This window comes from Cucumis melo, chromosome 7 (genome assembly GCF_025177605.1).
Source record: "Cucumis melo cultivar AY chromosome 7, USDA_Cmelo_AY_1.0, whole genome shotgun sequence".
Taxonomy (NCBI): Eukaryota; Viridiplantae; Streptophyta; class Magnoliopsida; order Cucurbitales; family Cucurbitaceae; genus Cucumis; species Cucumis melo.
Genome location: NC_066863.1, coordinates 17,994,082 through 18,017,646, shown reverse-complemented (window position 1 = coordinate 18,017,646; position 23,565 = coordinate 17,994,082). Strand labels below are relative to the sequence as shown.

At 36.3% G+C, this 23,565-nt stretch overlaps 2 protein-coding genes across 5 annotated transcripts in view; both read right to left on the bottom strand.

Moving 5' to 3' along the window:
- Nucleotides 1-701: 701 nt before the first annotated feature.
- On the bottom strand, nt 702-3,446 carry LOC103501167 (uncharacterized). Of its 2 annotated transcripts, XR_540235.3 has the most exons (3): nt 3,172-3,446; nt 1,002-2,494; nt 702-907 (listed from the first exon to the last, which is right to left on the bottom strand). XR_540235.3 is itself a non-coding variant. In XM_008464672.3 (2 exons), the coding sequence occupies exon 2, from the start codon at nt 2,451-2,453 to the stop codon at nt 2,016-2,018; it is 438 nt and encodes a 145-aa protein (XP_008462894.1). In that variant the 5' UTR covers nt 2,454-2,494; nt 3,172-3,446; the 3' UTR covers nt 702-2,015. The 2 variants fall into 2 exon arrangements, 1 of the variants encoding a protein (XP_008462894.1); XM_008464672.3 differs by having other exon boundaries at nt 702-2,494.
- Nucleotides 3,447-4,944: 1,498 nt separating this feature from the next.
- The window catches only part of LOC103501168 (uncharacterized), a 35,544-nt gene continuing 16,923 nt past the window's right edge, over nt 4,945-23,565 (bottom strand). For all 3 annotated transcript variants that reach the window (XM_008464674.3, XM_008464673.3, XM_008464676.3), the window contains 7 exons: nt 15,552-15,599; nt 15,351-15,481; nt 13,735-13,817; nt 7,023-7,126; nt 6,626-6,696; nt 5,367-5,674; nt 4,945-5,204 (listed from right to left, as the gene is read on the bottom strand). In XM_008464674.3, the coding sequence (XP_008462896.1) occupies nt 5,050-5,204; nt 5,367-5,674; nt 6,626-6,696; nt 7,023-7,126; nt 13,735-13,817; nt 15,351-15,481; nt 15,552-15,599 (900 nt within the window). In that variant the 3' untranslated portion in view covers nt 4,945-5,049. The remainder of the gene's footprint in view (nt 5,205-5,366; nt 5,675-6,625; nt 6,697-7,022; nt 7,127-13,734; nt 13,818-15,350; nt 15,482-15,551; nt 15,600-23,565) is intronic.

Below are 23,565 nucleotides of genomic sequence, written 5' to 3'. Positions count from 1 at the left end.
CAACACTGATTTTGAGCTAGAACAACACTCAACAAGTGTATTTTAATAATTTTACTCTAATTTGACTCCAACTATGGTCATTGACTCATTGCACATTTTTTCAAAATCGGATCATTTGACATTTTCTCCCCAATTTTTTTGAGTTATTCATCTGATGGACTCAAAATAAAAAAAGAATATATTCCTCCAAAATATTTGACATATTTCTATCATCACCTGAAAATCTAATTAAGATTTTTTTTTTTAAAAAAAAAAGGTTCTAGAAATGATTAAAATATAAATAATCGAAGCATGTCATATAGTTCATGTCAATCTTCCATTATTTTCGCCAAAAAGGTTGGCAGACAGATGCTTCTAATGTAACATTTTTTTTCTTCTGCGAGAATCGTAAGTAAAGCAAAAAATGAGCAAACACAATGAAGAGAATATTGAATTACCAAACTAGTAGTTTGCAAAGGTAGGCCACAAAATCTATCATATTTAGTCCTGATACAAAACGTTTAATAATTCGTTCACCAACGGTTCTCAAACAAAAGAACCTGCCTGTATAATCCAGTATGAACTTTGCCAACGAAGGCTACAAAAAACCACAAAAATTGAGTGGCGAGCCATCCCTGTTCCAATCAACCGAGCAGGACAGTATGGAAAGATGAGAATTGAAATAGTTCTGTCACAGAGTTGCTCGAGAACAATTGAACAAATCAGAAAAAAACGAAGCATTCAATTCAAATTAGATTAACTATCAGCTGTACACAATCTTTAGTGATAATACAGAAACCTCCCTAACTCATACTACTTTATGCTGTTCTTCAATGCTTCACATCTTAAAAAGCTTAATATACAATTCACTAGGCTGCAGAAAATAATTTTCAAGCCTTTGTCCCGGCAAATTAAATGCTTGGGAAACCTACAATCCACCCGTTCATTAGCTTTAGATCCATATTTGTGTTGGTTTTCTTAAAAGCAAGAAATGAAGAAGGCTGGCAAACTCGTAAGACTACCTCACATATCTTTGTTGCAACTTCAGGACGACATCTTGTTCTGTCAACGGGTTCTCCACATTTACAAAGGGCACCATCACCTCCAAAGAGGTTGTTGGACCATTTTAAAGTTTGAACATTTTATTCAAACTTGTTCTCCACATTAACCAAGAGGATATGAAACCTGCTGCCAAGAAAGGTGATCAAAATGAAACATCAGTAATTAGATGTAAACAAATAGCAAAGCAAGAAGCATTAAACGACAAGCATAACTAAAATTACACGGTTAGGAAAATGACCAAACCCCTGCTGAATAACAAAAAAAGAGACTCGAAGGACATCTTGGTATTAAAACAAGGAAACAAATATTAGATATGAACAATAAAACAAGTCTAGGGCAAACCACATCACTGCTCATAAACCTGAACACAGAGCCAAAAGCACATCTAGCAAAACAGAACTCAAGTGCTTACTCGAAGAATTAGAAAATTAGACTTAGTGAAGTAGGGCGGGTTCTAAGCAGAGGTATCATATTCAGTAGCCCATTCCATGTTAATAAGATTTGATCCCCGTAGACCGATGATAGTTGTCAGAGGATTAAGATTATTGCAAGTAATCCCAAAATGCTTTAGCAGTGTAAAAGCATATCAAATAACGTGAGGAAAGTATATCAAGAAATGATACTAAGGAAGCCTTTAGAGCTACAATAGTAAATGTTGAGATGATACAGGGTACGTAAATTCTAATTATAAATGTAAAGTTCATGATCATCCTGCTCCATCCCAGCTGTTATAGTCAATCTAGTGTCAGCTACATATTGGCATTAAACAAGATTAGAAATATAAGCGTTCCTACAAACAGGTGGGACATACAAAGGTTCATCACTTCAAGTACCCGCAGGTTAAGTCCATTATATGATATCAGTCCGTAGGCAAAACAAAAAAAGAAAAAAGAAAAAAAAAAAAAAGAGGAAATTATTCAAAAGAACAGCATAGAGATAAGCCCCAGTTTTCCCCTCCTTTTTCATATGTAAATCTAGCTCATATCCATGCCATCTCCAACTTGACTGCAAATTGGGACGGCAGCAGAGAAAGATCTCTCAAAAGGTGAAGGATGAAACTGGGCATCCCGCCTACGCTTAAAAGCAAAGTCATCAACGGAGGAATTGTCAGCATCAAACTTCCTGCGAATGCCTCTGATTGCATGTTCCTCTGTCAGTGAAAGGGGGAATATTTGCCCACTTGCACGGCAAAGTGAGCTATGGTTATCATACAGAATTCGTTGGTCACAGTTTTTGTCACAAATGTGAGTCATTCCTGTAAATTTGCAGCGGTACATATTACCACACACATGTTCATTCTCACATTTCCAATCACATTTGTGGGAAAGAACTTGCCCATCTCTACCCAGAATAGTTGAAAGATAAATAACATTTGCAGGCTCTGAGACCATGGATTTGCCGTTTAACTCCATTGAAATGATGCGGTCAAAAGGAAAGTCTTGCCTCAAAATTTCTGCAGATCCCAACACAAAATGGAAAACTGTCAAATTTTGGACTATGGAGAAGGGAACCCCCAGGTACGAGGTACTTCTATGATGAAAATTTTCCGTTTTTTTTTTTTTTTTTTTTTTGTGTGTGTCAAACTATAGTCTTCCCCATCACGTCCTTAATCAATTTTCCTGGATTTGGACTCTAAATTTGACTGAAATTAGAAGGGGGGAAAACTGCAGAACATTGGTACACAACGAATTGGTAATCATTTAAGAAATTCGAAAGAAAGCCTCAACAATATTCAGTTCTCCAGATCTTAAACACAGTAGAAGGGTATTATCATGAGACACGAAGAGAAATAAGAAAAAGTAAGGCATCCTTCCATAGTGTCAGATTGTTATAAATAGGGCGAGCAAAATAATTGGCATTATCCGAACTCCCCAGACCTCAACAAAAATCCTCAATTAAACATATTGTAAAGAACAATGGTGATTTCAGACCAGATCTAAGAAACCCATGTGCGGATTAGGAAAAAGAACAAATACCTAGTAACGCAAAGACGCTAAAAAAGGTTTCCTACTACAGGAAAAAAAAATATGAATGTCTAGATAAAGATCTCAAAAAGGAAAAGAATGGGAATGAGGTGCTAGGAAATTATTAAAAAAACAAAAAACCGGAAGAGGAACAGAAACAACTCACTTGATCTGAGAGGCCACACGGCAACACCAAAGTAATGGACAAAAGGAAGAAGAAGAAAAGGACAAAGGCGGGGGCGCTGTCTCCGTCTGAATCAACTCCCGCACTCCCTCGTCTCCCGTTTCCCTCCGAATTTGGATTAGCAACCACGATATAAAGAGAACAAACAGAAAGAGAGAGAGAGAGAAGATAAAAAGTAATAGAACGAAAGAAAGGAGGAAGGGGGTGAAGCTTATTTATAGAGAGGAAAGAGGAGACTTCGTAGTCCGTGATGATGGGGTTGACGTTGTTAGTCGTTGGAGTAGGAAGTCACACTTTTTTTTCTTTTTTTCTTTTATATATTTATTTAAACAATTTGTTTCGGAGGAGATCGTTAAGAAATATTTTATATATTTCAATATTATCCACAAAATCATCTATTTGTCTTATATTACTCCATAAAGTAATCAAATTCTAGACTCATAAAAGTTTTTCTAAAAAAAAAATTAAAAATAAAAATAAGATGACAATTTCTAAAAATGTATTTATATCATAATTTATTTTTATAGAGAATATCAATATCTACTGTGATCATTTAAAGAAAGATAGTAATCTTAATCTATCGCACAATAATATTTTATAAATACTCTAATTTATTTTAATGTCTTTCAAAATATAAATAAATACTCAAATGTGCAGTAATAGACTTTTTCTTTTCAAATTTACGACTTGCAAGAAACATCATACGTGACCTTTTGCTTTTATTTTTTAATGATTAAATATTATATTAAATTTATCTTCACTAAGCTTTTTGATTAAATTGTTAATTTGAGATGCTATCAAGTTCTTGTATAGTTGTTTCCCTACATTTTAATATTTATTTCTAATTATTGGGTTTTCTTTACGTAATGTTATATGTAAATTTGTTTTCATCAACTTTAGCTTTTTGATGATTTGAGATAAATTTAATGTAATTAGTGGTTCAACATGCATATATCTACTATATAATATTACAGCTTACAGCTTATAATGATTTAATTGATCATATTAACAATCATTTTGAGTGAATTGGATGAATTATTCATACATCAATGCTACGCTTGAAATTAAATTTTCAGTGGGCCGTTGTTGTAGCAGTATGTACTTTGAAAGAAAAAAAATGCATATTTAAGAACTATTAGTAGTGATATAAATTCTTCTTTTTAAATGTAGTGATACGATGTTGTTGAGTTAATGCGATATATTACTTATACACCAACATTATATTTTAAATTATTGGTGTTGGGTATTTGTTAGCATACTTTGGTGATGTATTTTCTGTTTAAAGTACAGTATTATACCCATGCAACCCTTACATCTCATTAAAAGAAAAAACACTTTTAAATCTCAAAATTTTAATTCTTAATTTTATGATGTACTTGAAATTACTTCTTCCTCCAACAAAACATTGAAAAAGAAGAGTCTCAAATTTCATTTTTCAAAACATTTTAAAGTCTCCCGCTGTAACCCAGAAAAAGGCATAGAGGATGATGTATATTTATTTATTATGAATTATCTTTAAGGTGGTAAATACACTCACATGCACTTCAGCAGTCTTTTAAAAAAAAAACAGAAAAGTATTTTCAATAAATTTGTTTTTATATCTTGAAATTTTTAATGATCTAAAAAATAATTTAAAAAAAAGATTGATTTTCTCCAAACGTGCTTGCAAAATTTGATTTTGGTTTAACAAAAATATTAACTTAGCTAATTCAGTTTTTTCTGGCCATTTTTCTAATTTTTCGGATTAGATGCATCTGGAGAAAACAGTGTGCAACATGAATAGCAAAGAGAATAGAGAAACTAAGTTGGTACATATTTTAGATTACTACACTCGCCAACATGTGCATGGCTTCTGGATGATTATCGCATTATGTCGGTAAACTTCAGCTTCAACTTTATGGTACCAACTCGAACAATGACTTCGTCTTTTGATGGCTCTACACCTAAAACTGTCGCTTTTTTTCCAAAGGAAGAAACATATACAGTATCGCCAACAGTGGGAAACTCAGGCTCCTCTGTAGTGTACAAAACTCACAAAAATGAGGTAACAAAAATTATTTTCATCACCATAGAAACAGACCAACATAATTATAAAAGACGGAGCTTCTATTAAGAAGAAAATTTGCAATTCTTCGAAACACAAATACAATTAAACAGGAGATATGTCAATGGCAAACCTGATTGTGGTTGACTGATGTCACTGGTTGAAGATATATGCGACGTATGCAATCCCATCAAATCCTTTTTGCCTGATGTAGTTCGGTTATTAGAGTTTATTCCTGCATGTTGCCTCCTACCAATGGCAGAGGGCGGGGAGTACTCAATTGTCGATGCACGTAGTTCTCGTCCTTTTTGGTGAAGGTTAGAACGAGCGGTTGTTGCAGCCTTGGCTACCTCTTGCACTTTTCTAAGCCTCTGTCGTCTGCCGTGTTCAATAATGTTTCTTCTAGCAAGCAACAACTTTTCATAAAGATTTTTTGACTCCCTATGGTTGCAAATATGGATGGTCAAAAGATCACGATTGTACAAGTCCAGCATTATCTATTGAAAATGAAAAAAAAAATGGACTAAACCTAGCATTTTGAGGAAAGGCTAGTGTTTTTAAATGCCCAAGGCGAACTAAGGCGCAATAGTCCTTTGGATCCTAGGCACAAGGAGCACAAAAAGGTGCGAGCATTTTTCTTTGAGGCGCACTTCATATCAAAATATTACTTTTAAAAGAGAAAGCATAGCAGAAGTAGAAATATGGAAAAAAGGACCTCAAACACAAGATTTTTTGAATTTAGGATTCTTTGGTTAATAAAGAAGGAAAATCTTAATTATTACTATTTTTTTAAAAAATGAAAAAGCCGGGTTTTGAGACTTGGGACTTCACAAAAGGCGTGCACCTTATTTTGTGAGCCTAGTCTTCCCAAGGTGAGGCACTAGACCTGCACCTTGCACCTTGAGCCTAGGCACGCACCTGAGAGGGATTTTTAACTTGGAAAGACCTCTATTTATTAATTAAAAGTAAAACTGTTATGTATAGGCGAGAAACAAACCTGTATCTTGCTAATTTTTCTAGAGAGATAAACATTGTTACATATGTACATATGGTATTAAAGAAAACTTTGTTCTATCACCTATCTGGATATGGATATCACATAAAAAAGCCCAACGCCATGTCCAAAGATCTCCTCCACATTGCGAGGAGTCAGAATTACTATTTTCTTTTCTTTTAATTTCTTTTTTAAGTTGCTTCAAGCTGATAATAATAGCTATGATTTAAAAAAAGAATTGAGATTACAGTTTCAGCAACTATACGAATTAACAATGATCAGAACTTGATAAACACACAGAAGGATTTGAATCAGACCTATGGCTACGATATTATTGAAGGATAACTAGGTTGGGGCTGAGACTGTTTCCATAAAATTAATCTGACTAAGAGACTTACGTCAAGTTATTTTGAGCTTCTTGTAAGAGGTCTCCATACTTTTTCTTTATACATTCCATATCGGTTATGACCTGCATTAAGATGTAACATAAAATTGTAAATAATGTAGTCTAACATATGCTTGAGAAGCAATATACTAAGTGCATAAAGAATTAATATTCCATATCTGCTATAGCAACTGCTAACTGGAGACGCGAGGACGGACTACCTTTCAGTTTTTTTAAAATTAAAGAAAGAATACAGATTGAATAAAAAATAAGAACATTATTGGATATTGGTAAACTATAACAAAATAATTGATAATGGTGGTATCTCATAAACTTTTCTTTTTATGATGCTTCACAAATAAAAAAGGCATACATACAAGGCACAAATTTGCAATAACTGTGCATTCTACCTCATCTATCTGTGCACTTCCAGCACCATAAAGTTCCCGAGCATCATCTACAACAGAACTAGGCAACCCTAACCTTTCGGCTATATTTATAGCATTTGAACGCCCTACAAACATGCCAAAATAAATTTGACCTCACCAAGAGCATGTATTTCACAAAGACAGAAGGGTGTTCTTAAATATCACAACCCATCACAAAATAAATTTGGCATACATAATACAACCAATACAATAGAATATAATACAAAAAGGAAATAAGCAACAAAACATAATTTTGCATCATTTAGGTTTGCTGTGTTAGAAGAGAAAAGAGTGTGGATGACACAAATATGAAAAGTGATATATTGATTCGACTAAACATGCCTTTATATAGACTTAGAATATGTAACTACAAAATTTCAATGGTTAAGAAACCATAAACATTATTTAGTTGTCATAACTTCTAAAAACTACCAAAAAAATCGATGGACACAATTGGTTATAAAAAAAATACAAAAGTTACAAATCAATTTAATTCTAAAACCTTCAAAATCTCATTAATAATATGAAACATTTCATATTCTCAACATCCCCTTAAACTTGATTTGTTATCCCTAGCAAACTTCTCATTTTGATAAAACACACCAGCTTGAGGGGCTTTGTGAAAATGTCCACCGCTTGGTCTCGCGACTTGAGATATTTGAGTTCCACTTCTTTCTACATAATGAAATCCCGAATGAAATAAAATCGGGTATCAATTTGCTTGTTCCTTCCGTGAAATAATAGATTTTTGGCTAAGGCAATGGCTGATTTATTGTCAACAAAAATTTTCATTGGATCCTCCATTTGAAACTTCAACTCCTTCATTAAGTTTTTTTAGCCAAATTGCATGGGATATGCATCAAGTGGCTGCAACATTCTTCGCCTCACATGTTGACAATGTGACTATGGGTTGATTTTTTTACATCCTCGTGAACACCGTTTCACTAATAAAAAAATAAAAACCCCATAGTGCTTTTTTCGATCATCCAGATCACTACTCCTATCACTATCACAATAACCAACAATATCAAAATTGCTAGAAGATACATAGGAAAGATCATTCTCAATTGTCCCTTTGATGTAACGAAGTATATTCTTTGCCATTATGCAATACGTCGTTATCAGCGCTTGCATTAATCGACTAATAATGCCAACGGAATAAAGAATATCCATCTTGTGCATATCAAGTATCTCAAACTTCCAACCACACTTTTGAAATATGTAGAACCTACCTTCTCTCCTCCAATTTGTTTGGTAATTTTTTACTCCACATTCCATTGGGATTAGCATCATCTATATTAAACCTTTTGAGTATTTCTCTAGCATAGCCCTCTTGAGATCTAAAAATCTCATCTTCACTTTGTTTGACCTCGATCGCCAGATAATAACTCATGTCATTTCAAACTCCATCATCTCTCTTTTCAATTCAACAAAAATGCAACAATCTTCAACATACAAACAAATGATTAGTATGTTTTCAACTTGCATTTTGATACATAGGGCATGCTCATAAGAACACGTCATAAACTTCTTCTCCCTAAAATACTTGTCAATCCTTGAATTCCATGCTCTCGATGCTTGCTTCAAACCGTAAAGAGCCTTCTTCAATCAAAGCACTTTATCTTCTTCACCCATGGCAATGACAAAGATCCTCATAAAGAAATCTATAATAAAACCCACAAACAACTAATTTAAAAACGAAACAAAGATCATAATTTGTTTCCCGCTTTGCCATAATTGCAAATGAACCAACTTGAACCAAAGCAAACTAAGTGAACTAAATTAAACAAAATTTATGACTAAATCGATCAAACCACGACAGAATCAATCACACAACAAAGTGAGAAGGATGTTGTAGATTGAATGAAACCCACGACAAGCAGCGTGAACTAAGCATGAAACCCATGGCAAGAGTGAGAATCTGTGCTTGCAAGGCAACAGCGATAGGAGACGGGTGGAGCTGGATCTGTGATGCGGTGGAAGTGGACTGCTGATCGTAGACAAAAATTGGGCAGATTTGGGAGATGGATTGAGGCTGAACACACAGATCTATGCAGTAGAGGTTCAGCGATTCTAAGCAGAGACAGAGTGGGAGCGACAGATCTACACATAGGTCTGCCTCCGTTGATGGCTAATCCAATCGACAAAGGCAGAGGTTGGACAAGGTTAGAGGCGACAACGACGACTAAATTTAAATAAGATAAAACCCTAGAGGTCTGATACATAGTTTTATATAATATATTTAATAAATCAAAAGTTCATAATAAGCTACTACATTGTTGAATAAATAAATCCAAAATACTAATGAAGGAAAAACATAAACGTGGAAAACATTGAATAGGAATAAATACAATAAACCCTAATTTCATTTATCACATTTGATGTATCCTCCCATGATTATAGGCTGCTAAAGCAATAATCAAACAAATAGTTTCAAGGCAAACAACAGAGAAATATCTCATCATAATCGATGTGTTGTTGACTATATTCTTTCACTACTAGTCTCGCCTTGTACTTCTCAACATCACCATTGGCTTTTTTTTTTGTCTTGTATACGCACTTCACTTTAATTGGTTTGTCCTTTTGGAAGTTTGGTCAACTCCCAAGTGTCATTTTTCTTTATAGCTTGAATTTCTTCATGCATTGCATCCTTCCATTTTTTATTTGCCAATGGCTTCTTGAAAACTAATGAGCTCACAATCACTAAACAGATAATAGAAAATTATGACATTTTGATTTTTGCTTACTTCAATAAGTTTTCGTAGACTTTGGGTTCCTCTTGGGCCAATTTCGTTCTTTGAATCATTGGAAAGTGTCTCCTTCAGCTGACTACTAATCAGCTGACCCGGATGATACTAAAATGGGTAAAATTTCACCTATTTCCTTTCTGGTTGGCTCATCTCCTTCTTCAAAGTATGGAATAAAACCATACTCCTACATATTCCAATCGCAAGAAAGATTCTTCATCAAAAACAACATCTCGACTAAGAATTACCTTTCAATAAAAAGATCGTACAGATGATAACCCTTTGAACTTGTGTTATAACCAATGAAGATGAGTTTCTTGCTTCGATCATCAAGCTTGGTTCTTCTTCCTTTTGACACATGAGCATATGCAATGTTTCCAAACACCTTAAAGTGACCAATTCTGGGTTTTCTTCAATTCTATGCTTCTTGAGGTGTCTTATTAAGCACGCTTTTAGTTGGTGCTCGATTGGTTAAATAGACCGCACAAACTATAGCTTCCACACAAAATTACCTTAGCATCTCTTTCTTCTTTAGCATGCTTCTTGCCATGTTCAAGATTGTTCAATTTTTCCTCACCACCATACCATTTTGTTGTGGTGTCCAAGGCACTGTCCACAGACATCGGATGCCTTTTTCATCACAATATTGTTTGAACTAATTCTATGTAAATTCACCACCTTGATCTATTCTCATAGCCTTAATTGTAAGGTTGCTTTCATTCTCCACATGCACCTTAGATTTCTTGAAGATTTCGAATACTTCCGATTTTTCCTTCAAAAAGTACACCTACGTTTCTTAGAAAAATCATCAACAAAGATAAGGAAATATTTACTTTTACCATGAGAGTCCAGTTTGATTACTCCACACACATCGGCATGAATGAGTTCTAGAGGCTTAATGGCTCTTACCATAGATTCTTTGGAAAACTACTCCAATGATGTTTTCTAGGTAGGCACCCTTCACACACTTGGTTCGGCTTGTCGGGTGGTAAACCTCGCACCATATTCTTCTTCAATAAGTCTTCTAGACTTCCAAAATTGAGGTGTTCGAACCGTAGATGTCATAGCCAAGAAAGATCCTCATACCACGTCTTCAAACATTTTGGAACATCATTACAAATATTCAAAGGAAACATTCGGTATTTAACCATGAAGACTTTAGCAACAAGTCTCTCATAATTATTCCTCAAATACAAACAATGGGCTTGTAACAATAGAAGTTCAACGGTTAAGAAACCATAGATATTACTTGGATGTCATAACTTCAAAAAACTCCAAGTCCCAAATAACTCAATGGACAAAATTGGTTACAAAAAAACCAAAAGTAACAAATCAATTTAATTTTAAAACCTTCAAATTCCCATTAGTAATATGAAACCTTTCATATTCTCAACATGCTAAAAGAAAAACCATAATAGAATCTAAGGCAGACTCCGCCATTGGTTTACTTCAAAAGTACAAACCTCATATGAGACTAAAAAATCAATTTTCACATGCACAAATAGAAACTGATAGTGAAATGCATACTTTATGTTCTTTTGCCCTAAAAGACAAGTTCCTGACGAAGAAGTTAACGAGTGCATTTGATAAACTGTAGTTTGAATTCAGAATCTTAAGCGGATTTTATGTGTTTATTATGCTATTTTGTAGGTATTGAGCAACCGAGAGGTAGAACGAACAACTGAAGCCGAAACAAAATGAGACAATCATAGCTCCAAAGCATCAACCATAGAAAATAGAAAAAAAAAAAAAACCAAAGTGCCTGAGCCGAGCGCAGCTGCGCTTGCACGGCGTTGTGCTCAGTGCTCAAGGGCCGAGAGCTCAAATGAAGGGAGTGTCGCAGTGCTACCTTGGAACCACCACAGTGCTCCAAACATTGATGGAAAAGGATGATACGTGTGCGCGTTCAAGCACCAGCCAGAGCATTAAGGCGCTCAAGATCGACGCTTCGACAACTTGAAGAGCATCTCGGTGCTTGCCCTTTTTATATATATTCCTTTTGCTGAATTAGGTCATTCCATTCCCAATTTTGGAGCCTCCAACCTTGAATTCTCTGTATTTTCACCTTCCCACCATTAACTTCTTTGTAGTTTTCATTTATTTTCATCTTGAAGACTCTTCTTGCCACATTATGAGCAGCTAGGTAAGCACTTTCTAGCTTAGGGTAGGATTGAAACCCATGTAATCTTGGTTCGGAGACATTGATTTATCTTCTATAATGCTATTTTGCTAATATTGTATTGTTCTTGAATATGAGTTCTAATTGTAAGCATTGAATATCTGAATTTTTGGCCAACTCTCACTTATTCCTGGAATTCATCGCAATCCTTCTTTGTATTTCATTATCTCAAGGGCTCAAGTTAAATCATGCTTGTTGTGAATTATAGGTTATTCTAAATAGCTCTTTTAACGCATGATTAACTAATTTCAAGAACTGATTGATTAGTAACTAGGGCTATCTGGTTATTTGATCAACTTAACTAGATACCTTGCTTAATGCAGTTGCTTGATTAATATGGACACTTTCTGTACCCAATTAGTTACACATCAAGGATGATTAAGAAATTAACCATAACATTATGACATGTAGCCTGAGACAACAGTTCGTGAGCTAAGAGTTAAAATTGGCAAACATTGCATATCTTGAGAAGTCTGTGAACTACCAAGTATATGAATGGGTTCCAAATCCCCAGTCCAGATCTTTATGGTTTGAATTATCTCATTAGCGTTCGCACTTTACATACGAGCCTTTTCATGTAATTGCAAACAAGGCACAAAGAGTCTGTACCTTTGACTTGCTAACCTATCTATAATTTTGCAAAGGTGCCAAGATGCCAAACTTGTTTTAAATTGGTAAAAATGCGATCAAGGAGGGCATTGTGCTAGGGCACAGTGTTTCTTCATAGGATCTATCAACAATTCGACATTGACATCCTAAACGTACCAAACATAATAACTTCACAAATTATTTAATTTAAATTTCTATAATTTTAAGAATTCCTTTGTATGTTAAAAGAAATTGTTTAAAATATATTTGGAAGTGGTTTATCAGACAAAACATTATTAATAGATTTAATTTAACAATATAAAAAGAATTCTAGGAACTCCTGGGGAATCCTTTATTTGAATTTTATAAAATCAATTCACTTCTATTGAATAAGATTCTCTCGTGGATATTAAGAGGCCTGGAAGATTTATCCTCAAGGATGGAGTTCCATTTTGTTCTTCAACATTGTTTTGGCTCATCCAGATTATATCTCGTTGGTGCATCTTCTCCAAGTTTCTCACAGATTACTACTTTCATGGTCCTAGACTATTGGAGCACTTTTGTTTTTTCCAGAATATCACTTATATTGTATTATTTCTAGTTAGATTCTAGTTTGTTTTCTTTGTTTGGAGTTTTGAGGTTCTCTCGTTTGAATTTTGTTCTGTGTAATCAGTTAATCACTTATACAGGTTGTTGGGATACTTGGTGTCATGTAGGGCATGTTTAATTCGTCAATTTTAGTAGTCCAGATATAATGAGTGCACTAAGGGGGTGTCAACCTAGTTGAAATGTCTAGATATGCCTCCTGATCCTTTGTCCCTTTGTAATTTTAGCTCATTGTACAATTCTCTTGTATTTTGAGCATTTGTCTCATTTCATTTTATTAATGAAGAGGCTTGTTTCCGTTTCAAAAAAGAAAAAAATATTGGATTTTATAAAGAAAATAAATAAAATTTGAAATCAAGTTTCACAAATATTATTTCCATGTCTAAACACAGTCATATTCCTAGGCATCGCATTCTCATACTTGCATACTAAATGCTCAATGGTTTTACAGAATAATAAATGAAAACTAATCTTTCTCTTATCCAAAATGGAAGAATAGAGGTTTCAGAAAAAGAGGGGGAGAATGTATAAAATGTGAGGATTAAATGGTGAATCATATTTCAATAGTGAGAACCTGGTACTCCCCAGAGAATCTTGTAAGTTGGCTTTAGGTTCACCTCATCAAATTCCATACATGCGTTTTCAAAGACCTCATTGCTGTGGAGAAAAACTTCATAATCATGAATGAAAGATCTTTGAGCAAGAAAACGGAAAGAATTATTAAAAAAGCATGTACATGCAAAAGGATATTGTGATTTATTAGTTTTATTATTTTTTAAACAAGATTTTTATTAATCAGCTTACCTACTTTGACTTATAAGTTAGTTGCAAAAAGTGTAAGCCGAGTGCTTAAAGAAGATTATGCCAAGTATTATCTCGTTCGACTCAAAGTGCCTTTATTGGAGGAAGACAAATTAATAGAGCCAATTCTTAAAGCCAATTAAGTAGTGGAAGAATATGGCCCTAAGAAGAAAGAAGGGTGGATTCTGAAATTAGACCTCGAGAAGGCCTTTGACCGTGTAGACTAGCTTTTCTAGAAAAAGTATCTCGCTCAAAAAAACTTTGATCCCTTATGGTCTTCAGGGATAACGGGCTGTATGTCAAATTCAAAATTCTCAGACAAGGTGATTCTCTCTCACCTTTCCTTTTCCTTCTAGTCAGGGAAGTTTTGAGTACAGTTCTGGCTAAGATACATGGAAAACGGATATTCAAAGGATTTATTGCAGGAGAAGAAAAAGTTCATGTTTCCTCCAATATGTTGATGACACTTCGAAATTTTGCAAATACAATGATGAGATGTTAGATAACTTGAAGAAAATTATTGAACTGTTTGAATGGTGGTCAAGACAAAAAGTTAATTGGGAGAAATCAGCAATCTGTGATGTTAATATTGTTGACAGCAAGCAACAGAGCTGGATTGTAAAGCTACTCATCTCCTACTTATCTTGGCCTACCAGAGGAGGATACCCCAAAGAGTGGCATTTTGAGAGAAACCAGTGCCCAATTTAAAAGAAAAAACCAAGATTAATTTGGCATAATGCAACTAAAGCAATGTTAGCAGAATTGTGGTTTGAGAAACCAACAATTCTTTCTTGACAAAGCCTCCCCTTGGACGATTCGCTCGGATATAGCTTGGCTAAATGCTTCTTCATGGTGTGCTCTCTGCAAAGAGTTTGAAGCTTTCTACACCAAAGGAATTAATCTTAACTAGAAGGCCTTCAATTTTCCTCCCTCTTAGCATTCATTTGAAGAAGGTCGTGTTTTCTCTTGTATTACTAATTGTAATATTTTTAGCTTTGTATTGTTTCTGCATTTATGTTCTGCTTGAATAGGTAAGACTTGATTTCGGTGATTTTTGAATGGAAAATGATGAAAGTGCTAAGGGAGTGTCAACCTAGTTGAGATGTCCCCATGTTCGAACGAGGGTGTACTCACTGATCCTTAGGATCAACTGTTATCTCTCCATTGTACTGCATTACCTTGTATTGTCTCATTTCATTATCTTAATGAAGAGGCTTGTTTCCTTTTTCAAAAAACAATAACAACAATAATAAACAAGGTTTCTAGTATGAAGTTAAAAAGTCAAGAAACCAAAAACAGTCATGAATTCATAGAAAGAAAGAAAAAGAAAAGAACAGAAAAAACAAGTAAATTTTGCATTCAATCCTATCTGTAGTTTGCATACTGTACCTATATTTTAGGGTTTTAAGTTCTCCATGATGTGTTGTTGCAATTGTCAAAGCAGCGCCAGATTTAGCAAAAGATTCCAGCAGTGACATCCCAAGTGCGGCTCCCTCCAGAGGATTGGTCCCTGCACCAACCTACCAGAAAAAACTAGAGTAAAATTGACAATGGTTCTTCGACGGTTTCCATACTGAGTTTCATACTTACTTCATCCAATAGTACCAACGATTGACTAGTTGAAACTGACTGTATGTCCTGCCATATGCAAGAAAGTAATCAAATGAAGAAAATGTATCAGATAATTCCAATAAATGAGTGAAACAATTTGCATTACAGACAATAGCCTTGCCGGAAATGAGAGGGAAAACTCTCATGTAGACCATAAAGAAGCCCCGACATATGTTCATTGAAAAGAATTATTGAGCCCCTCTCCTTCCAAGTATTCTGTTATGCTCTCTCTTCCAAGTATTTCTGTTTTTTAAAAAGGAAACTGGCCTCTTTATAATTATTTTTTTTTTTAACAAGAAGCAAGACCTCTTCGTTAAGATAATGATATGAGACTAATGCTCAACAAAGTACAATGAAAACAACAAGCATAAAGCTACGGATCAAGAGATGCACCCAGGCATCTCAACTAGGTTGACACCCCCTTAGCACCATCATCACCTCCAAAAGGAAACTTACAAATAACTTAATAAAGACTTAAATTACAATCATCGCAAAAGATATTCAAAAATAACAAGACAAAACTATGAAGTGTAATAGAGGGAGAGCCATCTTATCCACCTTTGTTGTCAATTTAATTCATGGAGATTGGAGCACTCCAATTTAAACTAATATCTTGACTTATTTCCTAGTAAAGATACAATGCAGAAATAAATGGACCATGGTCTCCTCCTCTTTAAAAAAAAGGCAGCACATCGAAGGATTAAGCGTGGTGTGCTAGAATTTTCTTTTAGTTTTCTCGTGAGTGTTAAGACTTCTATAGGCGAGCGACCATAAGAACATCACCTTTGACCATCTTCGCTATTTACCTATGGCTAGTAGTATCTTTTAGACACTAAATCAAACGTTTTATCCTGGCCAAAGTGACCAGATAAGCCTCCTGAGTGAGCTTCTTTAAGTAATGCTTCTCGTAGGAAGGTATGCGGTATTGCATAGTTGTTTTCCCTTAAAGAGAAAGCCCTCTTCAATATGGTAATCATCAGCCTTTAAATAGTTGTTGCATTTGTACCAAGTTTCTGCAAAATCAACGTCTTCTTTATAACGATCAGGGAGATGTTTAAAGGCTGTAATTTCTTAAGATAGCAATGTAAGGAGGGAACTCTTTCTACTAAAGGTGTCAGCCACTTTGTTTTTCTTTCCGGCCTGATGTTTGATAACAAAATCAAATCTCTGTAAGAAAGAGATCCATCGAGCGTGCATCCTGCTGATGCTCTTCTGGGAGTGAAGATATTTTAGTGAAAAGTGATCGGTTAAGAGGATAAATTCTCTACACAGTAGGTAATGCTCTCTCTATTTTAATGCTCGGATAAGAGCATACAATTCCTGCTCGTATGTGCTCCATGACTAGATATGCTGAGCTTTTCACTAAAAAATTCAACTGGGTGCCCTTTCTGAGATAGAACAGCTACAATTCCCATGTCACATGCGTCGACTGCAACTTCAGAAGGTGAAGTGAAGCCTGGAAGTTGTAATAGGGCTAGAAGTCAAATTCATCTTGATGTTATCGAAGCTTTCTTGTTGCTATGTAGTCCACTTAAAGTTCCCCTTCTTTAAGCAGTCGGTAAGTAGAGCAACAATAGAACTGAAATTTCTTATAAACTTCCTATAAAAAGAAGCTAATCCAAGAAAGGCTTGGATCTCTTTGATAGAAGCTGGGATTGGCCAAGTTCAAATTGCTTCAGTTTTCTTAGGTTCCATACTAATCTTCCTTGTTTGATGATGAACCCAAGAAAAGAAATTTCTTCCTTTAGAAAGATGCATTTCTTCTGGTTAATATATAATTCTGTTTCAGTCAGCACTTGAAACAGTTTTCTGAGATGCAGCATATGTTCATCCTTTCCATTGCTGTAAACGAGTATACCATCGAAGTAGACTACTATAAATTTATTGAGGAAAGGATGGAGCACCTGATTCACCAATCTCATGAAGGTGCTGGGTGCATTGGATAATCCAAATGGCATGACCATCCATTCGAACAAGCCTCATTAGTTCTAAATGTTGTTTTCCATTCATCTCCAAGTCTAATGCGTATCTGATGGTAGCCACTTCTTAGATCAATCTTCTTAAAGATAGTAGCCTTGCCCATTTTGCCAAGCATCACCTTCTTCCAGAGAATCGTCATTAGCATAACGCAGCAGGATCTCCATTGCCCTTCTTCTTTGGTCATTTCTTTGATTGGGCAAGTTTCTGAAATTCCTTCAAGCTCGCCGGCCTCCTCTGTTTCCCTCGTTTCGGTCAATGTTCATGTTGGCTTCACTTGCCGGTGCTGGTAGCCCATCCATCCTTCGAGTCAATGTCTCCAAACTATCCATCATCCTATCAAATTTCTCGTTTAAATCTCCCAAGGAGTCTTTGACAGCCAACAAGCGCACCGTGGATGTCCTTGGAGAGAGGGCGGCGATCTCTTCCACCTCTTCTTGCTCACGATTGTCCCCCACGGCAAGGATTCCTCCTCTCCAGCCAGCCATCCATCCGAAGATCGGGGCCACTCTGGTACCACTTTTGTGAGGATCAAGTTGGTAACTTTGTTATCAAAGAACTCTCTACCTCTAATTGCTGAGAGAGTGTGTATTTATTGATGAATTTTAGGTAGTTACTAGGGGTAGTTACAAGTAGTTAGACAGCTGGATCACTAATCAGCTAACTAGTCAGTTACAGCTGATTAGTTGGCATTTTTAACAGTCTTTTAACAACTTATCAACAGACTGTTTAATAGGCTGTTTAATAGCTATTCTAATTACATTATTTACATCAGTTAAGGGACAAGCCAGCTCTGAAGAGAAAGAGGTTAATCACCCTCCACCAAACCTCCAGATTTCCATCTTCCCATGAGGAAAAGAGAAGAGTATCGTCCATGTACTATAAGTGGGTTAAAATTGCCAGGCAGATTGTCAAAGCAGAAACCTTTATGGTTCTCTTCTCATTACAGTAATGAATAAGGCAACTAAGGGCGTCTCCCACAATAGTAAAGAGAAAAGGGGCAAGCAGATCTCCCTGATGAATCTCCCTTTTGGCATAAATCTTTCCCCTAGGCCAAACGTTGACAATGATCGAGAAGTTAGTCGTCGATAAGCATCCCCAAATCCACTTCCTCCATCTCTTACCAAAGCCTTTAAGCTTCGTAGCCATATCAAGAAAAGACCAATCCACCTTGTCATAGGTTTTCTCAAGGTTGAGCTTCAGAAGAACACCTTTACTACCGTTAAAGGCCACTTATCAACGGCCTCCAAAGCTATCAAAACAGCATCAAAAATTTGCCTTCCCTCCATAAAAGCCATTTGAGTACCGTGAACTATAGAGGAAAGGATCTTTTTAAGTCTTGTCACAAGCACCTTAGAAATGATTTTATACAGGGAGGTTATGAGGCTTATAGGTTTGAAGTCACTAACATGAACAACCTCTTTCTTTATAGGAATGAAACGAACATAAGTTCCTTACAGCTTCTATTGATGATTCTAGAACACCCTTACTAACTCAGATTTCATAATGTTCCACGATTTTTCATAAAACTTTCCAATCATACCATCTGAGTTGGGGGACTTAAGACATCCTATCTCAAAAACAACTTCTTTGATCTCTTTTTCACTAAAGGGGCCTCAAGAGTTAGAAGCCTACAAGATAAGGGCTCTCCAATTGAGACAATCACAAATGAACGGATAGGTCTTTGTGCCATACAAGTTTGAAAGAAACTAAGGATCTTATCCACAATATCATTTTCCGTGACAAGGGCCTACCCCTCATTGCTCCCCAAGACGAAATTAAACTCTTACTTCTACAAGCTGATATCCATTTGTGAAAGAAGCTTGAGTTCTCCTCCCCCTCACGAAGCCACTGGATTTTACATTTCTGAACCCAAATTCTTTGCTCTTAAACAATAATATCAAGTTAGGCCCCTTTGCACTCTACTCTTCTCTTTCCACAGCATTAGCCTCATTTAAGGATTCAGACTCTTCAAACATATCTAGAGAGTTTACTTTATCTCTTCAAACTATCTAGAGAGTTTACCTTATCAAGTAACACTTGCTTTTGGGAGAAGAAATTGTCAAAAGTTTCCTTTTTTCAGCCTTTCAAGAAAACTTTCAGACCTCTTATTTCTCCAATGAAGGAGTAGATAGGCCAGCCATCAACAATCATACTGCCACACGACTTCTCAATATTTTTTAGGAAGAGATGATGGTCCATCCACACATTTTCAAACCTGAGGGGAGTGCGGCCCCATGACTGCACCCACAATTTCAGGAGAATCAAAAAGTGATCTGACGTGGTACATTAAAGTCTATCCACCCAAACTTCTCTAAAGAAATCAACCCAAGGCTAAGAAAGAAGAAATTTGTCGAGTTTCGATGCAGTTGGTCTGATCCTAAACCTGGACCAAGGAAACAAACTATTTCGAAAGGGAATATCAACTAAATCCATCTCCTCAATCAAGCAGTTAAATGTATTTATACTTCTAGTAGACTGACCGCCCAAGCTCTTCTCATTTACCCATCTCACCACATTAAAGTCTCCCCTAATGCACTAGCACTCACTGCAAGGCTAACCTACAAAGTTCCCACCAAAACTAGTCTCTAAGCCTATAAGACAAGGGGCCATACACACCTATGATCCAACAAGAAAAACTAGCATTAGTTTTGCAAAGAATAGAGATAGTGAACTGACCATGTATAGAGTCAATCACCATGATCGTATTATCTTTCCACATTAGAAGAATACCACTCGAAGAGCCATAAGCCTCTAAAGCAGCCCACCCAAAATAACAGCTACTCCAAACAAACTTCACCAATTTACTGCCAACAACGCTAATCTTAGACTTTCGGAGAACAACGACATCCCTATTGAACTTCACTAGCAAATCTTTCACAATTGCTCTTTTGGGGAGAGCATTAAGACCCCTTATGTTCCAAGAGAGGATTAACATGGATCACCATCGAGGCCATGGGAAGTACTAGCTTTAGCTGCTTGAGCTTCCCTTTCCCAACTACCAAGAAAAACTTTAGCATCCCTAGCGAGCTTCTTATTACTCGAGGAGGCCCCACCCTTTCTCTGCGGCTTCCCTTTCCTAGTCACTGCCCGAATGCACAGATCATACTCAAGAAGTGAGAAACCACTTCCTTACTTAGCAGAAAAGGATTTTGCAGAGAAGCCACTAGTTCCAATTCTGTTGCACTCTCGATTTCAATGGTCTCTTCATTAGGCATGAGATGATCATTGTTTTCCTCCAAAACCATCAACTGGTGGCCCCCTTCTAGTCATTTGAACCATCATCTTGAAAAAAGCAACTAAACTTCAGTGGAATAATCAGAGGTGTGAAGTGATTCATTGATTTCTAAGGGAGCGAATTTGTTTTCAGGAAGGAGGCTACTAGGGCTAGAAATAGAGAAATCCGAGTTTGGATCGTTTTCAGCCGGGAGGTGAATAGAGGTAGGATTCGAGGTTGAAGGATGGCCACTTTGACTTGTAGAGAAAATCACACTTTTCTTAGAAAATGGACAAATCTCATCTTTTTCAGCAAATTTAATCTTTTCGGGCTTAGAGACTATTTTGAAAAATGGGTTTGAACAAGGGATTTGGGCCTTTTCTCTAATATTGATACCAGGGTAGGCCTTATAGAAGATAGGCCTTAGGAGATGGGCATTTGATCAATGTAGTCTTCCATTCCCATACATTTCCTTTTATTATAGAAAGGCCCACTTCACCAATTGGGCCCAAAAAAAGCGGTATGGACGCCAAATTTGAATCATCTCCACGTACGTCTGACTCAGCTTGGAGAAAAGGATGATTATTCTCAGAATTTTCTGTCGCCGTACGCATCGAGCCACAGACCTGTATCACATTGACTTTCAACCTTGAATTCAACTGCTCCACGCACCAAATATCTATTGGGTTTGGATCCAGGCAACCCGGATCTTTGAAGAATCTCTCAGCTTGTTCCAGCGACTTTGTCTATGAGAAGATTAGCGTCTTCGAAGGTTACGACCTGCACAAGGTAAATGTCAGAGCCATCTATCAATTCGAATACAGGCGAAATAAAACCAAAATGATTTCCTTTAACTTTAATGGCCACTTCTAGATATTCAATGAGACTCTAGTTTTCCTCAACGTAATCAATAAATCGTCCAAACATGTCACCAACTGCCTTGAATACCTCCTCATTCCATAAATGCATAGGAAAATTCCTCAATTTTATCCATCCTTCGTATGAAGGTACAACCAACATTCTCCATTGTTTTTTTTATCCCATTTTTCCGATTAGAGTTAAGGGGCCATAAATAGCCCACCCCTTATCCATCGTGAGAAATCTCGTCAAAGTTTGATCAGGGCATTTGAGCAAAGCTTTCTTAGGGTGAAACAGATTGATGATAAAGGAGCGTTGCGTTTGCACCCGAAGAGCTTCCAAATTTCTACTCCGGTCATCATAGAAGTCATGTTTGGTGACAATCAAAGTGTCCTCCCAACAAATCTTTACGACCCTTCTTTCCCCAGTTTCTACTCTCCTCATCAAGGTGACAAAGTATCAAGCTCGGAAGTTTTTCAGACTGAGAAAGGCAGAGGAGGAAAAGACTGAAGATGTTTTTCTGAGCTGGGTCCTTAGACAGGTATTTGATTTTTTCTCTTCTCGGAAAGAGGGGCCCTAGTTTCATCTTCAACATTCAAAAAGTCAAGCAACAGGCATTTGAACTGTTCCCATTCATTCAAGTCAATACCAGAAGGAACGACAAGGTTTCCTTCTTTCCCTGATTTCAGCACCTTCGATATCTCAAGAATGCTCCCTTCTTGTTTGTCGTTTTTTGCATGCATATGAACCCACCATTGCATAGTCTTTCGAAAGAACTTTTGGGACTGTCGGGGCTTGCAAGACCTCCAAAGAGTCTATCAACCAAACAATTATAATTTCCTCTCCTAAAAGCATGTAGGACTTGTTAATATGAGATTCAATTATGCGGATCGCCCTCCCTTTGCTATTTTTATCAAACTTACAAGTAAAGAATTTATTCTTGATTTTTGTTGAAAGATGTCTTGGTTTCATCATCATTGATCAAGTGAGGAAGTATCGTGAGGCGTAGAACAATGGAGACGGTGAGGAATAGTGGATGAGGGAGGACGATGAACAGAAACCTATCTCTCTCTCTCTCTCTCTAAAACCCTCCCTCAATTGTTCAAAAAAAATAATTAAAAGAATAATTTATCCCCAATATGTTCGTGCTAATATTTTAGAAATTGGCGTATCGCCATGTCCTGTCGTATCCGAATCTGGGTCCTAGTCCTGTGTCTGTGTCCGGGCATCCTAGCTTTCTCCATTCAGAACATTAGTCTAAATTGGAAGGCCTTCATTTTTCCTCCATTTTAATTTTGACTTCCTGCATAGAATCTTTGTTGTTTTCTTAAACGAAAACAAGCATCTTTATTAATAATAATAAATAAGACTAATGAAAGTAAAAGAGTATTATATAAGAGCAAAATAAGAAAAAGACAAAGTCATCCAAACAGACTAAGCAAAGATGAACTTGGGCAATACAAAAGGGAAAACGACCAACAAACAGTCACAAAGAACAAGCTAATAAATCAAAATCCAATAGAATATTTAAGCTAAACAGAACCAAAACAAAGGACCTGAATACAAAGCATAACGAAATATCTCTCTCATAAGGAAAATATTCGAATCTAGAGACTAGCAAGAAGATGCAACCAGCAGCCTCGAAGTTATCGTGCCAAAGTAGTTCAAAAACCAGAAGAGGCTCGAAGAAGTCTTTCAAAATATCAGCATCAGCAAAGTGGTTTTACTTGCCCCCACATGAAGAGAAAAACTAGAGAGACTAAAGATGGACCAAAATTTGGAAGAAAACATTCAACGGCTGAGACAAGTTTGGCTTTCTAATGGTTTGGCTTCCACTACCAAACCAATGGAACTACATGCCATTTATTTGACTGACACATGGCCTTTAAGCCATACCAGATCTCCAAAAGTTGTAACCCCTGGCTTTTGGGATGCAAATAA

Excerpts from the sequence above, each read along its gene's own strand:
- LOC103501167 (XM_008464672.3), bottom strand. The coding sequence starts at position 2,453 with ATGGAGTTAAACGGCAAATCCATGGTCTCAGAGCCTGCAAATGTTATT.